This window comes from Penicillium daleae (genome assembly GCF_028827525.1).
Source record: "Penicillium daleae strain IBT 16125 chromosome Unknown utg000007l_segment0_segment0, whole genome shotgun sequence".
Classification (NCBI taxonomy): Eukaryota; Fungi; Ascomycota; class Eurotiomycetes; order Eurotiales; family Aspergillaceae; genus Penicillium; species Penicillium daleae.
In genome coordinates, this window is record NW_026623155.1 from 2357732 (window position 1) to 2383184 (window position 25453).

Consider the following 25453-nt stretch of genomic DNA (forward strand, 5'->3'; position numbering starts at 1 on the left):
TAGTTGTGACTCCATTCACTATTAAATTCACACAGTCTGTGAATTATAATTGAATGCTATATCAATCTCTGCCCGCACCTCCCCAGCTAATAGCAAGCAGTCTTACATACGCAGCAGTGATGATGGTGAAATAAGGAGAGCCCTATTTCGAGCTCTACCTATCAACTTGATTCTCGATAGAGCCCAAGTCAGCACCAGTCTCGACGCTTTTGAGCAACTGTGATAAATACAATTTCTGGCTACGGGTATGCTGATATCCCTACGGTGTTAGCCTAGAGTGCATTGCACCGTACTGTTGTATATTACAGAGTTTTTTCTATCTAACTAAACGTCAGATTAAATCTGTGCTATTGCACAGCCTATTTCCAGATCATAGCAGAAATTCGCCATTAGTTTCCTTTAGTAAAAGCTGAAACTCAGGCTCAAACTGCATGTACATCGCCTCAGGGCTGCCTGTTCCATCTTTAGTATACCGCACAGTCTCATCGTCAATGAGTGCTTTCTTGAGTTCTCCCATACTGTGGCCAACAGTCCCAGGCGCGATTGCTGCCTCCACGAGCAGCTGTGTCTGACATGCTCTTTCTAGAGCTATGAAAAAGGCAGCAGCCTCGGCCACCGTTCCACCTGCAGTGAGAAGGCCGTGATTCTGCATAATCAGATTCTTGTTTTTGGGGCCAAGGTAGTCTGCGATTCGCTCGCCTTCCTCTTGGGCAAAGACCACGCCTCCAAAGGCAGGGTAGACAGAGAGATCATCATAAAACATACAGGAATCTGTAAATCATATCAGTATTATTTGAAAGAGTAACATAGTACCAGCCAAGGCTTTGTAGAGGCAATTGGGGGATGTGTGGGAATTATGACAGGTGGCCGTACCTTGATTCAACATGTCAATTCCCTTTCCAAATGTGCTCCATGCTCTCCCATACGGACTATGCATATGACAAGCAGCATGAATATCTGGGCGCCTCTTGTGTATTGCCGAGTGAATCATGAAGCCCGCCGCATTCACAGGCTTATATCCGCCATCCACTCGATTGCCTTTCTCATCTACTCGAACCATGTCGGAGACTTTCAGCAAAGCAAAATGCACAGCATAAGGGTTGATCCAGAAGGTATTGATCTCAATAGGATCTGCTGGTCATTAATATTGAGAATATGACTTTCAATATGTCCCAGTACCAACCGCACCTCGCAAGCTAATGTGGCCGCTACTTCCATCGGCAAAGCCAAGCTTGGCAAATATGCGGAATGCAGCTGCCATTTGCTGAAGAAGCCATGTTCGCTCGGCTTCTTTTGTGGTAGGGCGTGGAATATGATGGAGTCTTTTCACTTGACCATCCTCGTTCTTAGTCGTATTAAGAGCCGAGGTTTGTGTTGCAGTTTCGAGTTCAGCAGTGACCAAGGTCATGTTGAAATTCTGAACTTTGTTTATTGACTTAGGTTAGAAGTTTGGGGAAGCAATTGAAGGGAAGGAAGATGCTGCAAGAAGATGGTCGTTCATCGAGATGATGGCAAGTCCGACCCCGCAATAAGCTGTCGATAATGCGCCATCACTACTTACGTCGCTTCGGATAAATTTCCGAACGGAACCCAATAAAATCATTCGAAGGAATTGAGTCCCAAATACCGTTATATGGTAGATAATGGGGTTGAGACTGCTGATCGTTCTCCTACCGGAAGTAGATCGTGTTCACCCAAATGACGATGATTTTGAATTCGATCATCGCTGTCTATGATTCAGCAGGTAAAAAGGCTCTAACTACAGCACGCGGACTTGCTTCTCATTTCACAAAAAGACAGGGAGCAATGCTATCATTCTCAATTTGCTTGAGAGCATGGATTGTTCGACTTAGCCGATTTCGGGAAAGGCTGCCTGTAAGGCTTCGTTGGCAAATGTTAGATTGCGATACTGATTGATTACTGCGAGCCGTCAGACGTGCGGAGATATCGAGCCTTCTCAGCCGCACCATATGCAGTTCAAGCTTTCTGAACATCAGAGCCCGAGGAATAGACAGAGGAAAGTCCACCCAGTTTCTCCGCGGCAACACGCGAAGGATTGTGGGGGGCAGGTGGCAACACGGGAAAGAAAGAGGGGCAAGGCTCTACTTCAAGAACCATAAGCTTCTTCTATCATTTGAACGCGAGCGGGTATCGTCGCAATGATATCCTTCCTTGATCTGCCGGGCGAAATCCGGCTGATCATTTATGCTTACTTGCTGAACCCAAATGACTATCTGAGCGGCTACCGGCAGATCGAGACCATGATCACAGCACATACGGACCGGTCTCGAGGACCTAGCTGTGCTGATCCTCGATTTTATGTTGAGCGCTACACACCTTCGATTCTCCTCTTAAACAAACAGATAACCAGCGAAGCCCTTCATGTTTTACATCGAATACCGCTCAACTTGGAGGGCACTCCTGGGACATACCTAGCCATGCGCCAGATGGACATCACCGAGTTCATCAGTGAAGAGCTGCTTCAAAACATTCAATATGCCATTCTAAGGCTGGACTCTGCACACAAGCATTTTGTCTTACCTCTACTCGATATATGGGGGCAAAGAAACAAATTGAAAAGACTCGATGTATACCGGCCGAGGGCAACCCCTATCCCACGAGATCATTGGAGAGTGGTGAAGAGCAGGGTATTCTCCAGTCCAGTCATATAAAATTAATCCACTGCTGACGGTCCTGCTAGATACGAACTTTTTCGACCACAGTGCCTGTTGTCTGGCATAAGGTTGACAACCCTCTCAAAGCCGGCAGGTGAAATCTACTTTACAGGCTCATATTAAGATCCAGCTAAGCCCTCAAAGTTGACATGCTGTGCTTTCATGCTCCAAGATTCTCTCATGGTTGGGATTTTTGATCTCACCCGCAGGAGATGAAGATGGGTTGCAGACCTCTGACAACAATAAGAAAGGTCAAGTCGACTTGGAACTCCAATCCTCCAGAAACCGAACGACTGGATCGTTACAAGTATGTACAGCCGTTGGCAATAGAACAAAAATAACGAAGCATCAAGTCTAAGTCAAAGATCTTCAAGTCAATCCTGATATTTGCTTGGTAATCTTCCCTCTCCTGAGTGACAAAATTGCAGAAACTGGCATCCGCAGCTTTCACCATCTGTACAAGAACATCATATTGGCTTATGGGTCATAGATGAGTATTTTTACTGTGAATGACTGGCCGAGAAAGCTGTCAAGGAGGTGGATGACAGGGAAGCTTTGGGAGTGCTTCTTGGGATTGGCCATTGCGGATATTATACATTGGTGATTGGAAATATGAAAACCGAAGTTCAAGTACAAGTATCTGCGAGAGGCTGCACCCATGCATGACGAGTCATTTGCGTTCTGGGATATCGGGAGCCGACATGTCTCAGGCGACTAAGAAGTATAAATCAAGTGGTTCACATCGGATTCCTGGAAGCATGCTATGCTCTCCCGGAGCGAGTTCCTCTCGGCTTGTGGTGATGGCTGGACACTGCGCAGTGCTAAATCTGGTTGAGATACGAGTCATTCAGGTGCACACCAAAGATAGTCGTTGCGGCCATGGAGTTCCCTTGGTGGAAGCGAGTCGCTGAGGAGCGGCGCATTCCAGGCCGAAACAAGACCGTTGGTTCCCGATAGAATATCCAGGGCGCGTAGTCTCCTCTTGTGGCGATCATGCTTCGTAGCTGGATATCGCGGGGCTTTGTTGGGGAGACCGATGGATCCTGGGCTATCATCTTGGCGAGCTCTTCGACCATACAGGCGGTGGCGAGACGCTACTGGTCCGCCTTAGTTTCTAGCTCGTGATACTGATCGCACGAGAACTGCGAGCCGTCAAGACGGGGGACCTTGGATCCAAGAAGGCCGTGCCACTCCGAGCTAGACTGCTGAAACTGCGCTCGTAGCGAACGGAGCGAGCCGGGATGCTCAGGAGCATTGCCGTTCATGTATAGGGCGTGTAGAAAGTCGACGTGGACTGCTGATATCGTGTCGACCGTGCCGTTACCCATACTGTATGGATGGCTTCACTGTGCTCGGCTGTTGCTACTCAAGTTGGAATATCCGATGCCCTGACTTCCCGATATTTCGACAACACCTTCATCTCCGTGTCTCGTTCCTTAATCTTCTTGTCGATCGCTTTTTGCACCTGTTCTTTTTTCTTTTCTGCTTCTTCAATTCTCCTTCTCGCTTCTTTGGCGGCTTGTTCTTGGGCTCTCAGCGCGGCTTCTTTAGAAGGAAACTCTTGACGCAGCTGCTCGAGCTCCGAGAGGAGATCTTGATCTTCGATGGGTTCGCAAGTGATCGGATGGTAGCTGTAAACGGGAAGAGGCCCTCCTGGTACTTGAACGTCAGGTAGGTCTGGGTGTATGGGAGTGGTACGAATCGAGGAACCCAGTGGGACAGTCGAGGCTGGCTCCGATGGCGGAGAGAGAAGAGGACCCTCTGCTTCCACCATGACCGCAGTGTTTAGGATGATCCGAGACAAAAGAGCGAAAAAAAAAAAAAATAGGCCTTAAGAGCAGGATGATTGGAGAAGTTTGGAAAGAGTGCTCGATCGTCTGGATTCGGAGGTTCTGCCGCAACCCCCCTCACCGCCAAGACATCATCATATGCGGGGAGGGGAGCCTCTCCGGACTATGCCAGCCACACCAATATTCATGTTTGAAGGGGGCCGTCAACTGAGAAACAAGAGAAATCCCTTAGGCAGGTCCTGAGTGGACTACTTGTGGTGGACCCGATCCGTCAGAGTGGGTGCACAGGACCCTTACATGGTCGTTTCGTTTCACCCTTCCGACGAGTTAGTTGCATACAACTCAAACCATGCAGGCTTTCGGTAAGTCCTCGCGGCCGAGCACCTTGTTCATAAGACTTCTGTTTATAATGATCATCCACTAACTTCTCTGAATTCTTCTAGTTCCAAAGAACCGGAGGGTAAGTTTCCGTGATACTCCGGACGACAGATTGCGAAAGACTAACACACGCGTTTAGCCCAGATTTGAGCTTGTCCTCAGGGTAAGTGTGGCTTTGGTGGACTGCGAAAATGGTATTCATAATCTGACCATCTCTACAGATAAACGATATCAACAATGTCCCTCTGGGCAACGGGACCGTTTGGGCGCGTTGGCGCCTACCATCATCTAGTGCCACAGAACACCAGGGTCATACCGAGAAAGCGCCCCTGTCTGATCACCGTGCTTACTGGAATTATGAGAAGGCCCTCCAAGTGAGGCTTACGATTGACCGAAACTCCATGCTCCAGGAGTGTGAGATCAATTTTGAGATTATCCAAGAGTTCCATTCTTCTCCCGCCAATGAGAAGAATGCACTAGGGAAAATCAAACTGAATCTTGCCGAATATGTGGACAAGGTTGATGAAGACGAGGGGGTTGTCAGGCGATACTTGATGTCGGACTGCAAAGTCAATAGCACCGTCAAGATTGGCATTGCTATGCGCCAAATTGAAGGAGATCGCAGTTTCACCACGTATGCAAAGCTCTATCAAGGTTCTAGTTGTCATCATGCTGATCCGCGTTAGACCACCTCTGAAATCTGCCACCGTCTTTGGAGGAATCGCAAGAGTTGTACACTCGGCCGAACCGGGTGACTCAGAGGAACTCGGACATCTTCCATCTATTATCACAAAGACCCGAGAAGTGGTTGATATGCAAGACATGTATCGCCGCACCCTTGCAGCCTCATGGACTTCTCGAGCCTGTGATCTACCCGCAGATAAGCTCATTGAGGAGCTTTTCGCGGGGAGCTCCTGTTGGAACAACGAATCCCATAATATCCACGGTGACACTTACGCAGACAATCACAATGATCACCTAAGCGCAGAGGCTGTGTCTCAGCAAACACCTTCTGGAAAACGACTGTCACCTAGCTTCGAGAGGCGCCACAAGAGCATTTCGAGCAGCCATTCACATGGGAGTGGAAAGACACCTGATTCACATTCCACTCATGGACACTCGCAGAAGGGTGGCAGCATTGAACAGCAACTCTATGATGGGGCGAAAGGACGGGGATGGAAGCAACGGCATCCTGAACACGAACTGTGCGAGTTCGATGTAAGAGAGGACTTGCGGAGCTGGGACATTGCTGTAAAGGATGAGCAATGAGATACAGGCACGTGCAGTGCAGAGAAAACAATCACATGTTATGATAATGATCTCCAGCGCAATACCTTTGAAGTGGATCATGTTGTGTTGGCTACATAATCTAAATTGATGTGGGTATGCCTTTTCAATGACAATGAATTGTCCCTATGGAGTAAATGGCATGCTCTATCATCTCTTAGAAAGTAGATTTTTGATGTTGTTGCCTCTGCCAGTGACTGGGGTATCTATAGGATTCGTAGCTAGGGTTTGTTGGTTGGCTGTTGGGGGGGGATGACATCGGTCCAGGTGAACGCCCTCGAACCTCCCGCCCCACAGTTGATCGGGTGCCCAGAAGCTGACCTGCACATGTACTCCGGACTCACTTCTGGCCCAACACCTTCCAACCCTGTCCTAGGACTACATTCCCCAGGGTTCTAGGATTAATCAGATAAGCTGATTCTCAGAATCTTGTCTTTCACAGTTTTCCAGCGCCAGTGATCGATACTCGGTGCCCGTTGCCTAGCCACCCGAATCTGTTCCCCTCCGTCAGTATGAAGACTATGCGCGCATAGTGAATCCAGACTCACGGGATGGAGAAAACACGGGTTGCCAAGGTGTGTCTGGTCGAGCCAAGTTCATCGACGCGACAAGACTTGCTAATCGTTTGCTACTCTCTAGGTTGACAATGTGACCTTGGCCCGCCGTGGAGACCAGGTCGACGGCGCCCTCCACCTCACCCCTCACCACCTAATCTTCTCCTACACTCCTCTAATCTCGAGCGAAGATGCCGCTAAAGGTGTACCCATAAGACCGAAAGAGCTCTGGATTACCTACCCGATCATTTCCTTTTGCACTCTCCGACCGGCTCCCGCGGCCTCCCGCCAGCTCTCCTCCATTCGCCTTCGATGTCGCGACTTCACCTTTGTGTGCTTCTATTTCACCAGCGAACAAAAGGCGAAGGAGGTGTTTGACAGTATTAAACAATGGACATGCAAATCTGGCAGACTGGATAGGCTCTATGCGTTTAGTTACCAGCCGCCGCCTCCAGAGAGGGAGTTCAATGGGTGGGACTTGTATGATCCACGCAAGGAATGGGAGCGCCAGGGTCTCTCTAAAGAGAACTCTGGCTGGAGAGTTTCGGAGATCAACACTGATTATGGAGTGCGTGGCCTTGTGGCCTGACTTGACTCTTACCTATATAACTTGACGAGGATATGTCCAAGGCTGACCAAGGTTTACAGTTCTCTCCGACCTACCCTGCACTGATCCCCGTGCCCTCCTCGATCTCAGACAACACACTCAACTATGCCGGAAGATATCGCTCTAGACAGAGAATCCCCGCACTCACATATCTCCACCCCGTCAACAATTGCAGTATCACACGGAGTTCCCAACCTCTGGTTGGTGTACGACAGAACCGCAGCATCCAGGATGAAAAGCTTCTCGCCACAATTTTCTCGACTTCTCGCACGGAAAGACCGCTGGCTAGCTTTGCCAAATTTACCCTGGACAGGGAAGCCTCCGACTCGAGCCATGATAGCGGATCAACGACCGATCTAGATGTGTCAAATGCCGAAGAGATCGAAGATGAAATGCTCGCTGCTGCTCGTGCAGTCCATCCTGAGGAACGTGCAATTTATGGTGCTCAGCAGCAAAATTTGATTGTTGATGCGCGTCCTACCGTAAATGCTTTTGCTATGCAGGCCGTTGGCCTGGGCTCCGAGAACATGGACAACTACAAGTTTGCCACCAAAGCCTACCTCGGGATTGATAACATTCACGTTATGCGTGACTCCTTGAATAAGGTCATTGACGCCCTGAAAGACACGGACGTTACCCCATTGGGGCCGAATCGCGACCAGCTTGCCCGGAGTGGCTGGCTAAAGCATATTGGGGGTATCTTGGAAGGTGCACGCCTAATCGCACGCCAGGTTGGTCTCCAGCATTCTCACGTGCTCATTCACTGCTCCGACGGCTGGGATCGGACAAGCCAGTTGAGTGCGCTGAGTCAAATTTGCCTGGACCCATACTTCCGAACAATGGAAGGTTTCATGGTCCTGGTAGAGAAGGATTGGATGTCTTTTGGACACATGTTCCGACACCGATCGGGTCATTTGAACAGTGAGAAGTGGTTCCAGATTGAGAACGAGCGCATTGGTGGTGATACGGAAGGAGGAGGTGCAGGTCCTGCCAAGGCAATCGAGAATGCCTTCCTGAGTGCGAAAGGATTCTTCAACCGGGACAATACGAGCCGGGACTCTTTACCTGACTCCGAGGGAGAGCTCCAAAGCTATGATTCGGACAGTCCAACCAAAAAGCCGAGCTCCGCGCCTCGCAGCCTTGTCTCTGAGAAGGAGATCACAAAGGTGAAAGAGACCAGCCCTGTTTTCCATCAGTTCCTCGACGCCACATACCAGCTGCTTCATCAGTACCCGACACGGTTTGAGTTCAATGAACGTTTCCTAAGACGACTTCTATACCACCTTTACGCCTGCCAGTTTGGTACCTTCCTTTTCAACAATGAGAAAGAGCGTGTGGACACGAACGCACGAGAGCGAACGCGGAGTGTATGGGACTACTTCCTCGCTCGACGGGAACAATTCACCAACCCAGAGTATGATCCCGTCGTTGACGACCACCAGCGTGGGAAGGAGAGGTTGATCTTCCCTCGAGTCAAAGAGACTCGATGGTGGAGCGAGGCGTTTGGCCGTTCTGACTCTGAGATGAATGGGCCTCTCAGCTCGACGGGAGGTGCTGGAACCGAAAGTCCTGGCTCAGGCCGAGCCCCGATTCTGACTGGGATTGAGACCGCCCACTCGACTGGGACAGGGCCAACCGGAACAGATGTTCAACATGTAGCAGCATCTGGCATTGCTGCTGTCACAGAGGGGGTCTCCCATCTTGGTGTCTCAAATGATCACAAGAGGAGTTCCAAGGAGAGTGAAGCTAACAAGATGGAGTTGGAAATGCAATAAGTGAAATGAGAGAGGGGGGATGAGATGTGATTTGATCTGATGAAGGTATGGTTCCCTAGGAGGAACCCTGAAACGTCAGTAAAGTGAAGCGGCGAGTTTGATTTAATTGCATGACCCATTGAAAATACAGGGGTCTTGATTTGCTCGAGTTCAGCGTACTTTTGAAGAATCTGCCTGGAAGAACAGGTTCAATGCCATGCTTGTACTCCCGAATGGATGTTATCGATGCCTTGTAGCCTTACTGCCTGAGAAAAAAGAGTATATACCCTAGTCCCAAAGAGGAATAGCTCCCGTTCCCTCCAGCAGGGCAAGCGAGGGTTGAGCCCTAGCCCAAACGGGAAATGGAAGCCCTCGCCCAAAAAATCCCCACTAATCAGAGAATCTCACAACGACCAACCCTCTCGACTTCGACCTCGCCTTCCCCCGTCGACAACCCCCCAATTCCACCCACCAGGAACGTCAAAATGGCCGCTGTCCAGGGAGCTATTTCCAAGCGTCGCAAGTTCGTCGCCGACGGTGTTTTCTACGCCGAGCTCAACGAGTTCTTCCAGCGCGAGCTCGCTGAGGAGGGCTACTCCGGTGTTGAAGTCCGTGTCACTCCCACCGTCACCGACATCAGTACGTCGCATCTCTCGAGTTTTCCCTCTTCCGTTTGGATCGCATGAATTTGGGTTTGGGATGGGATCTGCAAGAGCTGGGAAATTGCTGTGATGAAATGGAGATTCAATATTGTTATCGAGGCGGAAATTATGCGGTCAACATATGTCGGCAGGATTCGATGCTAACGGATGTCTTCACTTTCTACAGTCATCCGTGCCACCCACACCCAGGAGGTTCTTGGCGAGCAGGGTCGCCGCATCCGTGAGCTCACCTCGCTCATCCAGAAGCGCTTCAAGTTCCCCGAGAACTCCGTCTCCCTCTATGCCGCCAAGGTCCAGAACCGCGGTCTGTCCGCCGTCGCTCAGTGCGAGTCCCTCCGCTACAAGCTCCTGAACGGTCTGGCCGTTCGCCGTGCCTGCTACGGTGTCCTCCGCTTCATCATGGAGAGTGGTGCCAAGGGTTGCGAGGTTGTCGTCTCCGGCAAGCTCCGTGCCGCCCGTGCCAAGTCCATGAAGTTCACTGTACGTCTAAAACCGGTTGTTAGAGGAGAATATCGTGGGGGAGATGTTGTGCATTGGTACTTGGGAAAAACCTGGGGATTCTCTTCTTAGTTCTCTCGAACCTTTGCACGAGCCCCGCTTCTCTGACATGATATTGCTCTGGGAACAACACCTCTAACCAATTTCATCTTTGCAGGACGGCTTCATGATCCACTCCGGTCAGCCCGCCAAGGAGTTCATCGACTCCGCTACCCGCCACGTTCTCCTCCGCCAGGGTGTCCTTGGTATCAAGGTTAAGATCATGCGCGGCTCCGACCCCGAGGGCAAGTCCGGCCCCCAGAAGACCCTCCCCGACTCCGTTACCATCATCGAGCCCAAGGAGGAGCAGCCCGTTCTGCAGCCCATGTCCCAGGACTACGGCGCCAAGGCTCTCGCCGCCCAGCAGGCTGCCGAGCAGCAGCGTCTGGCCGAGGAGCAGGCCGCCACCGCCGAGGGTGCTGCCGAGGGCTTCGTTCAGGAGTAAACTTGTTTTTCAGGCCCGGCTCTTCCTTTATCTTCGCTTCCTGTCCTAACCTCACTATACTCTCTACCTCACGCAATCAAAATTACATGAAGACTTCAAAAAATCTCCTGGTTTCTCTGTTGCAAAATTTTGACGAATGAATGTCTAGTCTGCGCTTTCAGTACTGGTCCTTGGCTCTTTTGGGTACGGGAATGGTTTCATGAAGGAATGGACGTCGATGTACAAAGATCTACAGTCGAGGATAATCCCATGAGAAAAATTTGATAATGACCTTGATCCTTCATCGTAGTATATCTACTCCTTGGGTTGGAATTCGTCATCTACCAGTTACTGTCTAATCACGAAGGTTGCTTTAATCACCATGCTAGTTGATAAGGTTCCGAATCAGACTTTCTTGAGTTCAACACATACATCATATACTGGTATCCGCGGGGCGTGGACTTCCAGACATACTTTCCAACTCATCTAATGGATTGTGCCGAATCTTTGCCAACCCCTGGGTGCTTCTCAAAAGAGGTCTAAAACAAATAACCGAGATAAGTCCTCTAGAGGGACACCCGTCAGATGACCTCTAGCGTCTCCTTCATACCACGAGCGCCAAGAGATTCTTATAGACCGCTGGTTGTGTTTGACTACACACCTCGCTATGGAGTTATCACTTCGGCAAATCTCAGGTTCATGACGCCAAGTCTCTCTTTGACGTAATATATATACTGAACACTGGAAATCTTATTTTTATTGCTTTTGGCTCCGCAGCATTGAACATCGTGCTTATAACAATAGAGCGCTCCGCATCATGTCATCATCTATCTGCATCACAAAGCATGGAAATACTCAAACCAAGGTCTACAGGAAAGACTCGATGTTGATCTCCAGAGTGCTGACAGGGTACTTGAGCTCGTACTTGCCCAGCACAGTGGGATGAAGGATACCGAAGGAGCCAATGACGTGGTCCTTGCCGCTGACACGCAGGTGGATGGAGGCGCTGTGGCCGGGGAAGTAGGTAGGATCTAAAGAAAGCATGTTAGTCTGTGATCAAGTTGTCACTAGCACGACTGGAAACAAACATACCATCCAATTCCTGAATGAAGTATTGGGAGTCACCAATGGCGGGGTTGTCCAGGCCCTCCTCAGCGATGATGAAAGCGCTCTTCAGCATAGACATCACACGGTCGAGGAGACCGTGGACGACCTCGAAGCCACTGCTCTTGCCGTAGAAAGCGGCAGCGAAGTGACGCTCGTTGCGGCTCTTGCGCTCCAAAGACATGTCCTTGAAAGCAACATCGCTAACCTCGAAGATCTTCATGGGCACACTGTGAGCCTTGTTCTCACGAATAGTCTTCAACAGACCAGGGAGCAGGCTGGTGCGGACAACCTGGAACTCGGTGGTCTTGGGGTTGGCAAGCTTGACGGCGGTGTTGCCATCGTCCTTGCGGTTCAACCAAGCGAAGTTCTCATCGTGCGAACAGAGAATCAGGGGCAGGACCTCAGACCACCCAGCCATAGCAGCCTCAACACGGACAATGTCAGAGAGCTTGTTGATGGGGAGGGGCTGGGCAACAGTGCCGGACTTGCTAGGGAACGAGCGGGGGAGGTTGTTGAAGCCGTAAGAGATGGCAACATCCTCCATGATATCACACTGGTGAAGCACATCGGCGCGAGTCGGGGGAATCTCAACATCAATGGTGTTGGTGTTGTTTGTCGAGGGCTTGGCGCGGTATGCCATCTTAGTCAGGAGGTTGCTAATCTCAGCAGAGGTAAGGTTCAAGCCACAGCACTGGTTGATGTAGGACACCTCAGCGGTGGTAGTACGGGGAGCGAGATCGGGGGTGACCCGAGTCTGACCGTTGTGCTCTGACACAATCTTGACGGGCTCAATGCTGCAGAGAGGTAAGTACCAAAGGTCATGACATCTGTCGGGAAAAAGCACTTACGTGAACGGCTCGGAGGTGTATTGGGAGAACATAGTAACCATCATCCGGTTGACAATCTCGAGCTTTGTCCGGTCAAGAGCAGTAATCTCAATGAAGACATTTGTAGTGTTCAGGGAGATCTTAGAGCGATCACCGTTGATGATAGGAGGCAGAGAGCAGACAGTGCGCTGCGAGTCATAGATCACGGGGTACACAGGAGAGTCGCGAATGATGTGCAGGTACTTGCCCAATTGTTGGTGCTTCTGTTGTTCAATTGTCAATATACACGGGACAGATAGCATTGTTAAAACGCCATCTGATCAACATACCTCGTAGAAAGTCATCAACTCCTCGCCGTTCATCTCCTGGGTCTGGTTCAGGGGGACAAACTTGATGTCCTTGGGAGGAAGAGCCTCGTAGGTGAAAGGGCCCTTGACAGTATCTAGATCGTGGGTACCAATGGAGACCAGGGTCCGCTGACGGGCTAGGTTTTGGTGCAGCTTGTCTTGCAGGGCAATGAAAGACTCATAACGAGCCTTGTCGAACTTCACACCTCGAAGGATAGCACCCGACACATAGGGTCTGATCTTCGTGGTCTACTCAGAAATGTCAGCAGGTACTCCATGCAGAAACTACCCGGTGTATACCCACGTCTTCCTTCACAATGATCTCCTCAAGTTGGCCGTTGGCGGGCGGGACCAACTTGTACTCAGGCAGAGCCTTGCGTTTCAAGAAGATGTTGAGCATCAACGCGATGCCCTCGAAGCACAGCAAGTCATATCTGCAATAGGTCTTAGCCCAGAAATCCCCTCAATGTACTTTAGGCTTATATTCGGCATACCGATTGGCGGGGATCTCGATCTTGAGCTGCGGGGGTTCCTGCACGCCGTCGACGATCGGGCGATCCTGGTCTGTGGTCTGCGATTTCTTAGCCGGCGGTCTTCCATATTGGAGTATTTTGAAGGATCGGTACATCTTCGTCAAGCTCAATTCCTGTTCAACAGAGTTAGCCTATCATGCCCGGCGGAGGCTCTTGTGTCAACGAGACCTACCGAATTCGAAGCACAGCTCATCGAATTCCTCCGTGGTGTACCTGTACTCGCGCAAAGAAGTAATTAGAAATGCACACGATATCCCATCATCACGGTGATGTACGTACTCCCGGCCCAGCTCCTTGAAGAGAGCGGCCTTGTCGACCGAGATAGTGGGCATGGCGGGGGGATTCGCAATGCGATGAAAATCTGAACAGGCGATAAAACGATCTTATTAGCAAGTGCCCGAAGTCTAAACCCGAGGGTCTCTTTGGATTGTCCGGGAAAGAGACTTTGCATACCAAAAAAAAACCACACAAGCGGAGGAGCAGCGCAAATCAGCAAGATGATCGCTATGACTCCGATCGGACTTCTGGAAATTCTGCCTCCTCAGCCACACACCGCCACGGTTGTCCCCCCTCTTTTCTGACGCGCGGTATTGTATTGTCACGTTGGCCCCTGCGTTGCCAACTTGACCAGCAGTTCAACCCGGTTTGTTCGGTTTGTCGGCCATTCCGAGTGACCGCCTATGGCCCGTCCAGGAAGGCCACGCGGTATGTAAATTACACCCAGCCGCAGCTGTTGTGGTGGTGAAAGCTCAGAGTAATCGCTCGCTGGCCATCATCATCATTCGAGACAATTGATTCCCTGATTACAAGACCCTTTTTCCAACCGCCACCCCAAACACTTCTATCCCGTGAGAGCCTTTTTGGGGACATTGATCTCCCCAATTGTTCCCGAGGTACGCTTCTTGCTCCTGCGCGAAGGTGGGCGTCCGGCGGCCCAAAACCCCACGAAACCTCATCGGCCTTCCCCTTCCCATTTGAAACCTCCCACCCCCATCACGCCCTCCCAAGTCGAAACTAACCCGTCCACGGGACCAGTTGCTATATTCGTCATCGAAGCTCATGAAGCTGTGCTTCTCCTCCTCCTGCCGATAATTTTCATTCTCCCGGGTGGCTCTAACCAAAGACCGCCTCGATATCAACCCTTCCTCAGTACTGGGACCGACCACCCCCAATCTCCCAGTTTCGCCCCGTCTCTTGTTCTATCTTAATACACAATCCGCACATACGCGATGGAGGGTCAAAACGAGAACGATGAACTCTACCCCATCGCGGTACTCATCGATGAGTTGAAGGTATGCAGGTGCTCTGCTCCGCTCAAGTTGCCTTCCCCTCCACCTGCGGAGGGGGAACCCTACTGACCTAAGCTCACACTTCAATGTCATAGCACGATGATGTTCTTCTCAGACTGAATGCCATTCGTCGTCTATCCACGATCGCGCTGGCCCTGGGCCCCGAGCGGACCCGGGATGAGCTTATCCCATTCCTGGACGGTTCGTCTCCCTCCGGACCCCCACCATCTTTTTTCAGTCACCGACATACGCCTAACACATCATATAAATAGACTCCGTTGAGGACGAAGATGAGGTTTTGACCGCGCTAAGCGAAGAGCTGGGTAACTTCACAGAGTATGTTGGGGGACCAGAACACGCACACGTGCTTCTGTCACCGTTGGAGAACCTGGCTGCGATCGAGGAGCCTCTGGTCCGGGAGAAGGTCGGTTATGCTATACACGGGATCTGGGAGCAGCATTGCTGACTGTCACAAACTAGGCTGTGGAGTCGCTCAACAAGGTCTGTGATCAGCTGTCAGAAGGTCAAGTCGAAGAGCATTTTGTCCCTCTGGTTCTCCACCTCTCCAAGGCCGACTGGTTCACTTCCAAGGTCTCCGCAACAGGTCTGTACTGTTCACCATACCGAAAAGCCGCGCCGGCGCTGCAGCAGAGCCTCCGACAGCACTTCGGAGCCCTCGTACATGATGAAACCCCGATGGTGCGCCGTCAAGCCGCCAACAACCTGGCAAAGTTCGTCAAGGAGATGCATACTCCCGTGATTATCGATGAAATGATACCCCTTTTCCAATATTTGGCCAGTGATGATCAGGATAGCGTGCGCCTGTTGACTGTGGACATCTTGATCGCGATCGCAGAGGAAATCCCCAAAGAGCAGCAGCCCAGTCACGGTGTGCTGTTGACTTCGCTGCGCAACCTTTTTGAGGATAAGAGCTGGAGGGTCCGCTATATGGTTGCTGATAGATACGAGAAGGTCAGGATAACTCTTACCTTTGGTCCCAAACGTATGAGGCAGCTAAGACTGATCCAAAACCACCCATAACAGATTGCCAAAGCCGTACACGAAGAGGTTGTTACACGCGATATGGTCCCCGCTTTTGTCAAGCTTCTGAAGGATACCGAGGCTGAGGTCCGCACTGCGATTGCGGGCCAGATTCCGGGTATGTTTTGTGTCCATTAAACTATGACGTCAAGATACAAACTAACAACATGATTAGGATTCTGCAGCTTGATCGACCGGGATACGCTGCTTAACGAGATCATGACTAGTGTGGAAGATCTGGTGTCTGATCAGTCTCAGCATGTCCGTGCTGCCCTTGGCACTCAGATCAGCGGTCTGGCGCCCATTCTTGGGAAGGAAGAGTCAGTCTCATATGCGCCCTTTTTCTGGAGACCGTCGCTCACTAACTCGTTCCACTCATAGGACTATCGCCCATTTGCTTCCGATGTTCCTCCAAATGCTCAAGGATGACTTCCCCGACGTTCGTTTGCACATCATTTCCAAGCTCGAGCAAGTTAATAAAGGTATGCCTCTTAATGTCCTCTCATTGCAATATTCTTATTCATCTAATCTCTATCACAGTCATCGGCATTGAGCTTCTCTCTCAATCTTTGCTTCCTGCGATTGTCCAGCTGGCCGAGGACAAGCAGTGGCGAGTGCGTCTCGCTATCATCGAATACATTCCCCTGCTTGCCAGCCAGCTAGGAGTCAAGTTCTTCGATGAGCAATTGAGTGACCTTTGTATGGGATGGCTAGGAGACACTGTCTTCTCGATCCGAGAGGCTGCTACCCAGAATCTGAAGAAACTCACCGAGGTATTTGGGGTGGAATGGTCGAAGGAGTCCATTATTCCCAAGGTGGTGGCTATGGGACAGCATCCCAACTACCTTTACCGCATGACCACATGCTTCGCTATCTCCGTAAGTCTTGAATGTGTTGCTGGGCTCGGTCTATTGATACTGATTCTTTCAGACACTCGCCCCCGTTGTCACTCTTGATATCATCGAAACCTCCATCCTTCCCATTCTGGACCGACTTGTAGCAGACGAGATCCCCAACATCCGATTCAATGTTGCCAAGTCCTATGCCGTTCTGATTGATACTCTGCGCCGCCTGCCGGAGGACAAGACTCTGGTCGAGGTGGAAAAGTCCGAGGAGACTATTACTCCCTCGCCCAAGGCCCAAGACCTGATCCAGCAAAAAGTTCTGCCCAGCCTGGAGAAGCTGCAGGAGGATGACGATGTTGATGTTCGCTATTTCGCTACCACTGCCAGTGGCGCTCAGGAGGAGTCCATGCAAACTTCTCCTTAAGACAGGATGCCGGGTGACTTGGTGCCGGTGACATCGTATGAACTACTCTCTTCAGACCGCCCTCTCCCATATGGGTGAATTAAGCGACGACAGAACGCCTGCAGAACAGCTCGGGCATGGGCATGGGGCATCCTGTCAGTTTAGAGAATAGCCAGCTTTGGGATGAGATATCTTGATGGCGTTTTTAATGTAGAGGTCTTTTCTTTACTCCATGCATAACTGAATCGTCCGTTTCCGCTCGAGGTAGTCATAAAAAGCAATCACGCCAGTTTGAATATCTTTTCCTCCTTTGCTGGTCAGAAGCGATTGCATGCATACATGGCTTTGTATCCTCTTTCCAATGTCCGTCCTAGGGATTTGGACTTAGACCAAAGGTTCGAATCCGGCTCAGCTGAGTAAGATGAAGAACCTAGACAGAGAGTTCTTTTGAAGTATCCCCTTTCAAATTTTAGTCGTTTACAACATACAGCATACTTGAGCGGCGGCAAGGCGCTAACTCACGAGAATTTATGGAAATGGGCCTTGCATAGAGTCGCGAGGGGCCGAGGGGATGTCAGGACTTCACCGAGTGTATTCTTGCAAGATTCTAGTTAACCCAGACTTTGCTCAAGTCTATTTAACTCAAGCTGGCTACGACCAGCGCATTTAAGTTGAAATAAAGTTTGTTGAATTCCTGTGAGCGTCCTTGTGAAGCCGAGGACTGGCGCGTAACTTAAAATCAAGTTATTTGTCAGCGGATCCAGGGCGCCTTGGGGTATTTGGACACGTAAGAAGACGAAAAGTTCACTTTCTCCTTTTTCAGCAAATCATCAGCAGTTATACTGTCTTTCATCATCTGAAGAAGACAAACCGTCGATCATGTTATTCTAAAAACAGTTGCATTCACGACATTCCGAGATCTCTGTTTGGCGTTAAGCTCCACCATCGATATCCGGCATACGCAGTTCCCATCTCTTGCAACTTCCATAGTTTGCCGATTGATTGGTTGATTGATATTCTTGTATTCACTATGGAATATTCCTGGCCTTACCGCTTTATTCTCACCCTCTCCGAAGAGGAAATACTCAATCGCCGGGAGCTTCTTGACCTACGGGGATCCTACGCGCAATGGTCGATCATCGCCGTGATCATCGTGCTCCGGGTCTATCAAGGCTGGGCGCAGTCGGTTTCTGCGACTGAGATCACGTCTAAACAGCGCCGCGGGCCTGCTTCATGGTGGGATCGCCCAATTGCAGCCGGATGGCTCGAGACTCGTCGGCAGTATGCTCTGTGCGGGCTGTGGCTCTTATGGCTGATCAGTCTGTCCGTCTGGAAGAGCGGCGACGGTATGCCCCGATTTCCTTTGCTGTCGAGCGCCTTGCGCCTTGATGATCGATGGCATACCATTTGCTAATATGAGGTCACAGACTACATGCATCTCACAAAGGCCTTGAGCCACGTTGCTCTTTCGCAGATCCCCCTTCAAGTATTGATGTCTCCTGCAGCGTATATATCGACCTCGAAGCCATCGGCTTCCTCAATCTTTTCATTCGTGACCTCCATCCCGCAAGCAACGGTGACACCCTACCACCGTCTTTTTGGACGGATGGTTATCTCGCCTCTGCTCCTGGGCCACGCGACTCTCTACCTGTTGTTCTTCGTTCAACTCAGCCACCCGGAATTCGGCTCTCTCTTGAACAAGAGGGTGCGGGACCTGGACGTACAATGTGGTCTGTTTGCTATCTCCATGGTGATCTCCCTTGTTCTTTATCTGCGACCTCGCGGTGCAGCACCGAAAGGCGGAACTCAGCGACGAAGTGTCGCTGGGTCGATGCAAGAGCAGAGACGGTCTTTCTATTACGGGCACATATCTTTGGTGATGTTATTGTGCCTTGCGGCGTACTATCATGTGGTACATGCGCAGAAGTATATGATTCAGGCACTTGGCGCTTTTCTGGTTAATGGGGCGTTTTCGTGGGCAATTGTTCGATGGGGAGGGCATAAATAGGACTTGATTTTATAGAAGCAGGCTAGTCATGGGAGTAAGAACCTCGTGAACAGTGATGAATAGCATTGATAACAGCAAGGAAATATGGCTCTCTCTAACAGCAACCTCACTTGCTGGGGAAACTCAACCGAAGCTAAGGTAAACAAAAGTAGAGAGATATCTAAGTGCAATCCATATCCACTATCCCTTCCCTATACGATACTGGATTGATAGTCGTATTGGCCGAAAAACATGAAAGAAAATCACAATTCCTGCGCTTTCCAGATCGCCTCCGCGACTTTTTTTAGCTCTCCCTGTGAGATTTCCAAATCTTTCTCCCCTGGGCAAGATGACTGGCGACGCAATAGACCTTCAAACGGAATAACCAGAGGATGGTGACTGACGTTGCTCTGATCCCCTTTCCTGGTGATCCAAATGATTTGAGACCGATGAGCTCGGTTGTTGCGTCTCTCCCACTTTTCAATTCGAATTTCTGGCCGAGATCTGTTGATCCGTAGTGTCAAGCATATGTTTGCTTGGCTGCTGTCTGGATCCAGCCAGAATCGGACATCGGAGTTCAGTTTGACGTCTGTCTCCGAGTACGCAACTTCGAGCGCGACGGAGGGTGATCTAGGTCCATCACGCGGCCCCCTGACAGGTCCCCAGCTGTAGTCTGCCACTTTCCCCCGATCATTGCCTTCGAATTTCACACCCGGGTGTCCATGGATGATGTTACCAAGGCCCATTGTATTGAAGACGTTGTACATTGCAATGTTCATGAAATGGGCTGCCACGCCGTGTGGATCTAAAGACATCTTGGCCAGGAGAAGCTGCTCGGTGGTATCAAAGGAGTTGAAGTTTCTTGCGAGAGAAGTATCTCCGTTTTGAGGATTGAAGATGGATTTGATGGTGTCTTTGCTCGCATGGAAGAGGAGGAATTCGCTTGCGGTGTTTGAGGATCGGAGACGAGCGTATTCGGATTGGAGAATATCCAAGAATTGAGACTCTCCTGTGTATGTGTATCTTGGGATTGAAGGTGGCAGATCCTTCAGGAAACTGCCACCAAGATCGAGGTCGCAGTTGCCTTGTTCCCTCGGAGTCTCGGCCATGATGTGAAATGGGAAAGAACGATGGTGTGACTTAGAACCGCACAAACCCTTTGAACAGACCGAACAAGATTGAAGTCCGGCGATGATGATTATGATTGATGGAGCAAACAAATCAGTTGATGAGAGGAAGGAGTCAGAGGAAGCAAATAAAAGAGATTCAGAAGGATTACAAGTGAATTACATATGGATATATCCGTGTCAGGGTTACTTCATGATGACACCTGTAGCCCACGAGCTACGAGCTACGAGTTACGAGCTACGGAAGCAGGTTATACTATTCACGCTATCGACTTTGAGATTGAAGAGGATCCATCACCTCCAGGTAATGTGATATATGGAACTCTTCATAGAGATATGCCATCGCCATCAATCGTGGGATTGCCCCTGGGTGAACCATTTGCCACTGATCAAGGTTCGCAACGGAGCATTTGGCCTCTTGGTGGAATTGAGAGGCTCCTCAGGAGTTTAACCGACTTTCCTACTGAGGAGACAAACTTCTATTTGATATTTGAAGTAACACAAACGGTAGAACGGACTGGTACAGGACATAGACCGGCAGCGGGGGGCGTGGCGGATTAGCGTGTCTCTTTTTGCGGGCCCCCTCCCAAAGGCCCAGGCCAAAAGTTTGATAGCCAAAGCCGGACACTCCAGACAATCTTCCCGAGAGAACACTCTCTCTCTCCTAAGACCCTTTTTTCTTGCCTACCCCCCCCCTCTCCCCCTTCTTCTCACCTTGGCCCTCGAACCTCTCCCCTCGGTTCTCATGCCCCCCTCAAATGGCAGGATGCGCACCCACCGTCTGATCCTCCTGCTCGCCATCGTCCTCCTCGCGTGTCTCTCGCTCGTCCTCCTCCGTCCCAAGTCCGAGTCAACTGCCGAACATGAACCGCTAGACCTCCCTCCCCCCGAGCCCATCAGACACCATCAACTTCATTCGGGCCAGACCTCCTACCCACCTGAAAAGGTGCACCCGGTTTCCAGACTGGTCCAGGATGCGCAGCAGCAGTTCGACAATGTAAAGACCCGGCAATCGAAAACCCTGGCCGAGGCGGTCCAGGAGTACCAGCGCCGCTACAAGATGCACCCGCCGCCGCATTTCGACAAGTGGTTCCAGTTCGCCCAGGCCAAAGGTGTGAAACTCGTTGATGAGTTTGACTCGATCTACCACTCCCTGTTGCCATTCTGGGCCGTGAAGCCAGCGACTATTCGCGCCCGCGCTCGCGAGACTCTGGGATTTGAAAATGCGGTGATTGGACTGCTGATTCGCGATGGCAAGGTGACTCTGGCGGAAGGTGGTGGTGATGGTCGCAAATGGCAGCGCGAGGCCACGGTCGGCATGATGGACAAGTTTGTCAAATATCTACCGGACATGGATTTGGTTTTCAACACCCATGACGAGCCCCGTGTGGTGATCCCTGGCGACGACCTACAGCGTCTGGTGCAGACTGCAACGGACCATGCCATCCCCGCTGCCTTTAACCGGAAGTCTGCGACCAATGGATGGTCCCCTCGCGCCCCTGACTTGAACAAGGGCGATCGCATCGACGAGGTGCGGACCACTCGCTTTAACCGATTCGCCCACCAGCCGACCTGGACCAACTCTCGGCTCTCTTGCCCCGTCGATAGCCCTTCCCGATCTCTTGATGAAGATGCCGAGGATAATGACGCACCCTATGCGTATGGGGAATTGGGCTTCATCTACAATACCACCGCTTTCTCCGATATCTGCCACACTCCATCCCTTCGATACACATACGGCTTTTTCGATCGTCCAAATGCGTTCGATGTTGTCCACGACCTGTTCCCGGTGTTCTCGCAAAGCAAGATCTCTAGCTTCCAGGATATCCTCTACCCTAGTCCATGGTACTGGGCAGACAAGGTTCCCTACGAACAATCCAAGGACTATAGCTGGGACGCCAAATCCGACCGCATGTACTGGCGCGGGACCACAACCGGTGGCTTTTCACGTGCGGGGGCTGGCGCCGCCAACATCGCCAACAGTTCGTGGACAATGTCAACTCGTTGGAACCTACCAGGGTTCTCACGCAACAGCAAGACGACGCCTGGGTCTCACAGAACGTCACCCGGGATTCGTACCGCGATTCATTCGATGTCAAGTTCACGATGATCGGCCAATGTGATCCTGATGACTGCCACGCACAACAAGAATATTTTGAGGTTGTCGAGGCTGCTAAACAGCAGGATGCATGGGCACATAAGTACCTGGTTGACATTGACGGAAACGCTTTCAGTGGTCGGTTCTACGCTTTCCTTCATAGTAATAGCTTCGTCTACAAGATTGCCATCTTCCGCGAGTGGCACGACGAATGGCTCAAACCGTGGGTGCATTATGTGCCGCTCAGTCTGAGGGGCAATGAGTATGTGGAGAGCATGAGATACTTCACCACGGAGGAAGAGGGTAGGAAGGCAGCCCCTCGGATTGCCACTCAGGGCCAGCAGTGGGCGCAGCAAGTATTGCGGAATGAGGACCTCGAGGTCTGGTTTTTCCGTCTCCTTCTGGAGTAAGTTGTCCATCATTGACTGATTCATGAGTCAAATAACTATGGTATAACCTTGCTGACATCGAGTTCTCCTCAGATATGGCCGCCTAGTCGACGACAACCGCGATCAAATAGGCTTCACGCTTTGAGTCGCATGTATCTTCACCCTCCGTTCTTCGTCAAATGTCAACCCTTGTATATATATCCTAATATTCCCGCCGCTCAGCTGGCTGAAATTCGATTCAGCATCCTGCGGGACCTCGACGAGATCACGGCCGTTTCCTTTTGTTGGCTTTTATGGTTTTATTTCTGACCTTTCGCTCTACTTGGATCGTTCCATCCATGTGTTAATACCCTTTTCTTTTTTTTTCTCATTTTATTCTACCAGTCAGACTCATTTCTGTTGTCGAAGATCTGATACCTATTTTCTACTTGATCTACTTGCATGTGGGGGATTTGGCGTTCTCCGAGACGGGAGCCTTTATGGGCCCTCCCAAGGCTGCATCTTGATGTTTATCATCTACATATCAGAAATGCATTTCTATTAAAGATCCTTTGGTTTGCAGATTGATCTTCCACTCCGTACCGAGACCCCGGAGATGGTACCTGCATAATTCTCCCAGACTGCCCGCATTTTATCAGAACCTTAGGCCCTTCTGCTAGTCCGAGGGTGGTTAGCGCTCCGAGAGCGGACCCAGCTGAGCTGACTAACCATCTTTTCGTGACGACCTGGAAACCTTGCCAAAGCTCCGAGGTCCCCCCCCACCCGATGGAGCTCCTGGAGCCTTCTTGGGATACCAAGCCGTGCTAACGCCCGCCCCCCTCCCCCCGTGATTTCTGTCTTGATACTATACTCTTTTTACAGTGCTTACTTTCTCACTCCTACACCTGTTCATCAGATGAGCTAGTGAAGGGTTCTCGCTCCAGCATGGGCAATATCATCACCAAGGCCATCACTGGGCTGCTCGCCTTCAGCTATGGCCTCTTCACAATGTTCCTCTATGGCTACTTGGCCATCAGAAAGGGCACCTTTTTCAAGAAACGCACCGAGAGGCAGGATCTGGGGTTGCAGCTTGGTAGGTCCCTCATTCTTGAGCCATCACTGTTTCTTTGCTTTTAGCGGTCGGGCCATGTTCAGATAAAAAAACCCCGTCACTGATCATGGTGGATCCATAGCTCGCGATCGCCTGTGGAACCTCTCCAAAGACTACGCCGGCCTTTCCCACTATTTCCTAACGCTCCAAAGCGGGTTCAAATTCCATTTTCTGAGCAATGCAGCTCCTGGCTCGCCGTCAGTCTTAGCATCAGACAAGCCCTTGGTCATTTTTATCCATGGATTCCCCGATAGTTGGGCTATCTGGCGGCATATCGCCAGCTCGCCATCTCTGCAGAATTCCGCCAATCTCGTTGCCATTGACCTACCCGGATACGGTGGCACTGAAAGCCTGGAGAAATACACAGCCACGGCCGTGTTGGAGACGTTGACTGAGCTTATCATCACCCTTCGCACGAAATATGGCATCGATGAGGGTACCCAGACAAATAAGAAGCGGGTCATCATCGTGGCTCACGACTGGGGATGTGTACTATCGATGCGACTCGCAGCTGAAGCGCCATCTCTGGCACACCGATTCATCCTGTCAAACGGTCCATTGGTATGTATTGCATTGGCACTGAAGCTCACACCTCTTCCGATATACGAGTGCTTACGTTCTTTTTGATAGATGAGCTTGGTGCAATCCAACGTTCGCCGCATACTGGCATCAGCATCTAAAATGTTCAAGACTGCTCTGGGCGCTCCCCTCTCATCCCGTACCCCATTACTCCAGGCTCTGCGAACATTAGGTCCCCTGCTCCGCCAGCTCAAGATGTCGGGCTATGTCTTTGCTATGCAGTTGCCTCCTCCGCTGCCGACTTATTTCCTGACGGGAGGCAACTACTCCCTCATGGCAGGTATTCACAAAGGCTCCCATGGGCGAGGCGAATTCACCCCTAGTGATGAGGGTACCTCCATGGCCAGTAGCATGGGCCCGTCCCTGGCCGAGTCGAAGACGCAGACCGCCACCGGCGAGTCATACCCGACTACGATCAAGTATACCCACGACTTCGCCAACGTCATGAACATGGCTGGCTATTACCGCGATGGAGCAGCCGTGGCGCGATGGCGAAAGTCTGCCGAGACCGTCGCCAATCTGCACAGCATTGCTGGAGGCAGCGAGCTTCGGCGTACCAACAGCGGGGCCGGCTTACTGGACGAAGGTACCCCCGGTGCTCTACAGGCGAGCTCGACCGTGTTCTGGGGCAAGCAGGACATTGCACTGAGCCCGCAGATCTGCTTGGATGGCATGGCCGATTATCTCGTTGCCAACAGCCAGGTCGTGATGCTTACCGAGTCTGGCCATTTCACCCCGATCGAGCAAGAGAGCCGTGTAGCCCTGGTGAAGGCTGTGGAATGGGCTATTCATGGTGAGAAAGGCGATATCGGCGCCGTTCTCCAGGAATGCTATCCGAGCGCCAAGGTCCTTGCTCGGCGATAAACGCGGTCGGAGGCCTGCAGTTCGTGTACGCTATGAGGCTACCCCTTTTCCCTTTTGTGTGTGTCGATGGTCTAGAACAAATTCCAGAGCGCGTTCTATTTATTCTAGGTTCTTGCTAGAGAGGTCTTTTGAATTCAGTACCCGAATTAGATACCATCAAGGGTTGTCTTGCATAATTGTGAGGCCCCCTCTCCCTCCGGCCACATCCTGGCCCCGACGCGGCCACCAGAGACTTTGTGATTTCGATTATTATTCCCTG

General features: G+C 51.0%; 12 protein-coding genes across 12 annotated transcripts; 7 read left to right on the forward strand and 5 right to left on the reverse strand.

Annotated features, from left to right (window-relative positions):
- Positions 1–370: 370 nt before the first annotated feature.
- N7458_008019 (uncharacterized protein) lies at positions 371–1408 on the reverse strand (the record flags this gene model as incomplete). Its single annotated transcript, XM_056911401.1, has 3 exons — positions 371–771; positions 874–1131; positions 1180–1408. The coding sequence occupies 3 exons, from the start codon at positions 1406–1408 to the stop codon at positions 371–373; spliced, it is 888 nt and encodes a 295-aa protein (XP_056764227.1).
- A 2361-nt stretch (positions 1409–3769) lies between these two features.
- N7458_008020 (uncharacterized protein) lies at positions 3770–4003 on the reverse strand (the record flags this gene model as incomplete). Its single annotated transcript, XM_056911402.1, has 1 exon — positions 3770–4003. One exon carries the CDS (start codon positions 4001–4003, stop codon positions 3770–3772), a length of 234 nt encoding a protein of 77 aa, XP_056764228.1.
- A 38-nt stretch (positions 4004–4041) lies between these two features.
- Positions 4042–4449, reverse strand: N7458_008021 (uncharacterized protein; the record flags this gene model as incomplete). Its single annotated transcript, XM_056911403.1, has 1 exon — positions 4042–4449. The coding sequence occupies one exon, from the start codon at positions 4447–4449 to the stop codon at positions 4042–4044; it is 408 nt and encodes a 135-aa protein (XP_056764229.1).
- A 365-nt stretch (positions 4450–4814) lies between these two features.
- N7458_008022 (N-terminal C2 domain-containing protein) lies at positions 4815–6112 on the forward strand (the record flags this gene model as incomplete). The annotated part of the gene is made up of 5 exons (XM_056911404.1): positions 4815–4827; positions 4909–4925; positions 4983–5006; positions 5065–5477; positions 5530–6112. 5 exons carry the CDS (start codon positions 4815–4817, stop codon positions 6110–6112), a joined length of 1050 nt encoding a protein of 349 aa, XP_056764230.1.
- A 569-nt stretch (positions 6113–6681) lies between these two features.
- On the forward strand, positions 6682–9066 carry N7458_008023 (phosphatidylinositol-3-phosphatase YMR1; the record flags this gene model as incomplete). Its single annotated transcript, XM_056911405.1, has 3 exons — positions 6682–6705; positions 6770–7252; positions 7333–9066. The coding sequence occupies 3 exons, from the start codon at positions 6682–6684 to the stop codon at positions 9064–9066; spliced, it is 2241 nt and encodes a 746-aa protein (XP_056764231.1).
- A 464-nt stretch (positions 9067–9530) lies between these two features.
- Positions 9531–10689, forward strand: N7458_008024 (40S ribosomal protein uS3; the record flags this gene model as incomplete). The annotated part of the gene is made up of 3 exons (XM_056911406.1): positions 9531–9684; positions 9874–10187; positions 10363–10689. The coding sequence occupies 3 exons, from the start codon at positions 9531–9533 to the stop codon at positions 10687–10689; spliced, it is 795 nt and encodes a 264-aa protein (XP_056764232.1).
- Positions 10690–11535: 846 nt separating this feature from the next.
- On the reverse strand, positions 11536–13814 carry N7458_008025 (phenylalanine--tRNA ligase subunit beta; the record flags this gene model as incomplete). The annotated part of the gene is made up of 9 exons (XM_056911407.1): positions 11536–11699; positions 11761–12569; positions 12624–12865; positions 12932–13198; positions 13254–13383; positions 13444–13520; positions 13576–13595; positions 13655–13695; positions 13762–13814. The coding sequence occupies 9 exons, from the start codon at positions 13812–13814 to the stop codon at positions 11536–11538; spliced, it is 1803 nt and encodes a 600-aa protein (XP_056764233.1).
- An 897-nt stretch (positions 13815–14711) lies between these two features.
- N7458_008026 (protein phosphatase 2A structural subunit TPD3) lies at positions 14712–17081 on the forward strand (the record flags this gene model as incomplete). Its single annotated transcript, XM_056911408.1, has 9 exons — positions 14712–14774; positions 14867–14972; positions 15044–15195; positions 15252–15743; positions 15816–15930; positions 15988–16132; positions 16194–16294; positions 16353–16690; positions 16743–17081. 9 exons carry the CDS (start codon positions 14712–14714, stop codon positions 17079–17081), a joined length of 1851 nt encoding a protein of 616 aa, XP_056764234.1.
- A 1009-nt stretch (positions 17082–18090) lies between these two features.
- Positions 18091–19068, forward strand: N7458_008027 (uncharacterized protein; the record flags this gene model as incomplete). The annotated part of the gene is made up of 2 exons (XM_056911409.1): positions 18091–18406; positions 18488–19068. The coding sequence occupies 2 exons, from the start codon at positions 18091–18093 to the stop codon at positions 19066–19068; spliced, it is 897 nt and encodes a 298-aa protein (XP_056764235.1).
- Positions 19069–19310: 242 nt separating this feature from the next.
- N7458_008028 (uncharacterized protein) lies at positions 19311–20156 on the reverse strand (the record flags this gene model as incomplete). Its single annotated transcript, XM_056911410.1, has 1 exon — positions 19311–20156. The coding sequence occupies one exon, from the start codon at positions 20154–20156 to the stop codon at positions 19311–19313; it is 846 nt and encodes a 281-aa protein (XP_056764236.1).
- Positions 20157–20919: 763 nt separating this feature from the next.
- Positions 20920–22806, forward strand: N7458_008029 (putative capsule-associated protein CAP1; the record flags this gene model as incomplete). Its single annotated transcript, XM_056911411.1, has 3 exons — positions 20920–22169; positions 22193–22678; positions 22755–22806. 3 exons carry the CDS (start codon positions 20920–20922, stop codon positions 22804–22806), a joined length of 1788 nt encoding a protein of 595 aa, XP_056764237.1.
- Positions 22807–23585: 779 nt separating this feature from the next.
- Positions 23586–25194, forward strand: N7458_008030 (alpha/beta fold hydrolase; the record flags this gene model as incomplete). The annotated part of the gene is made up of 3 exons (XM_056911412.1): positions 23586–23733; positions 23834–24312; positions 24382–25194. The coding sequence occupies 3 exons, from the start codon at positions 23586–23588 to the stop codon at positions 25192–25194; spliced, it is 1440 nt and encodes a 479-aa protein (XP_056764238.1).
- Positions 25195–25453: the final 259 nt, after the last annotated feature.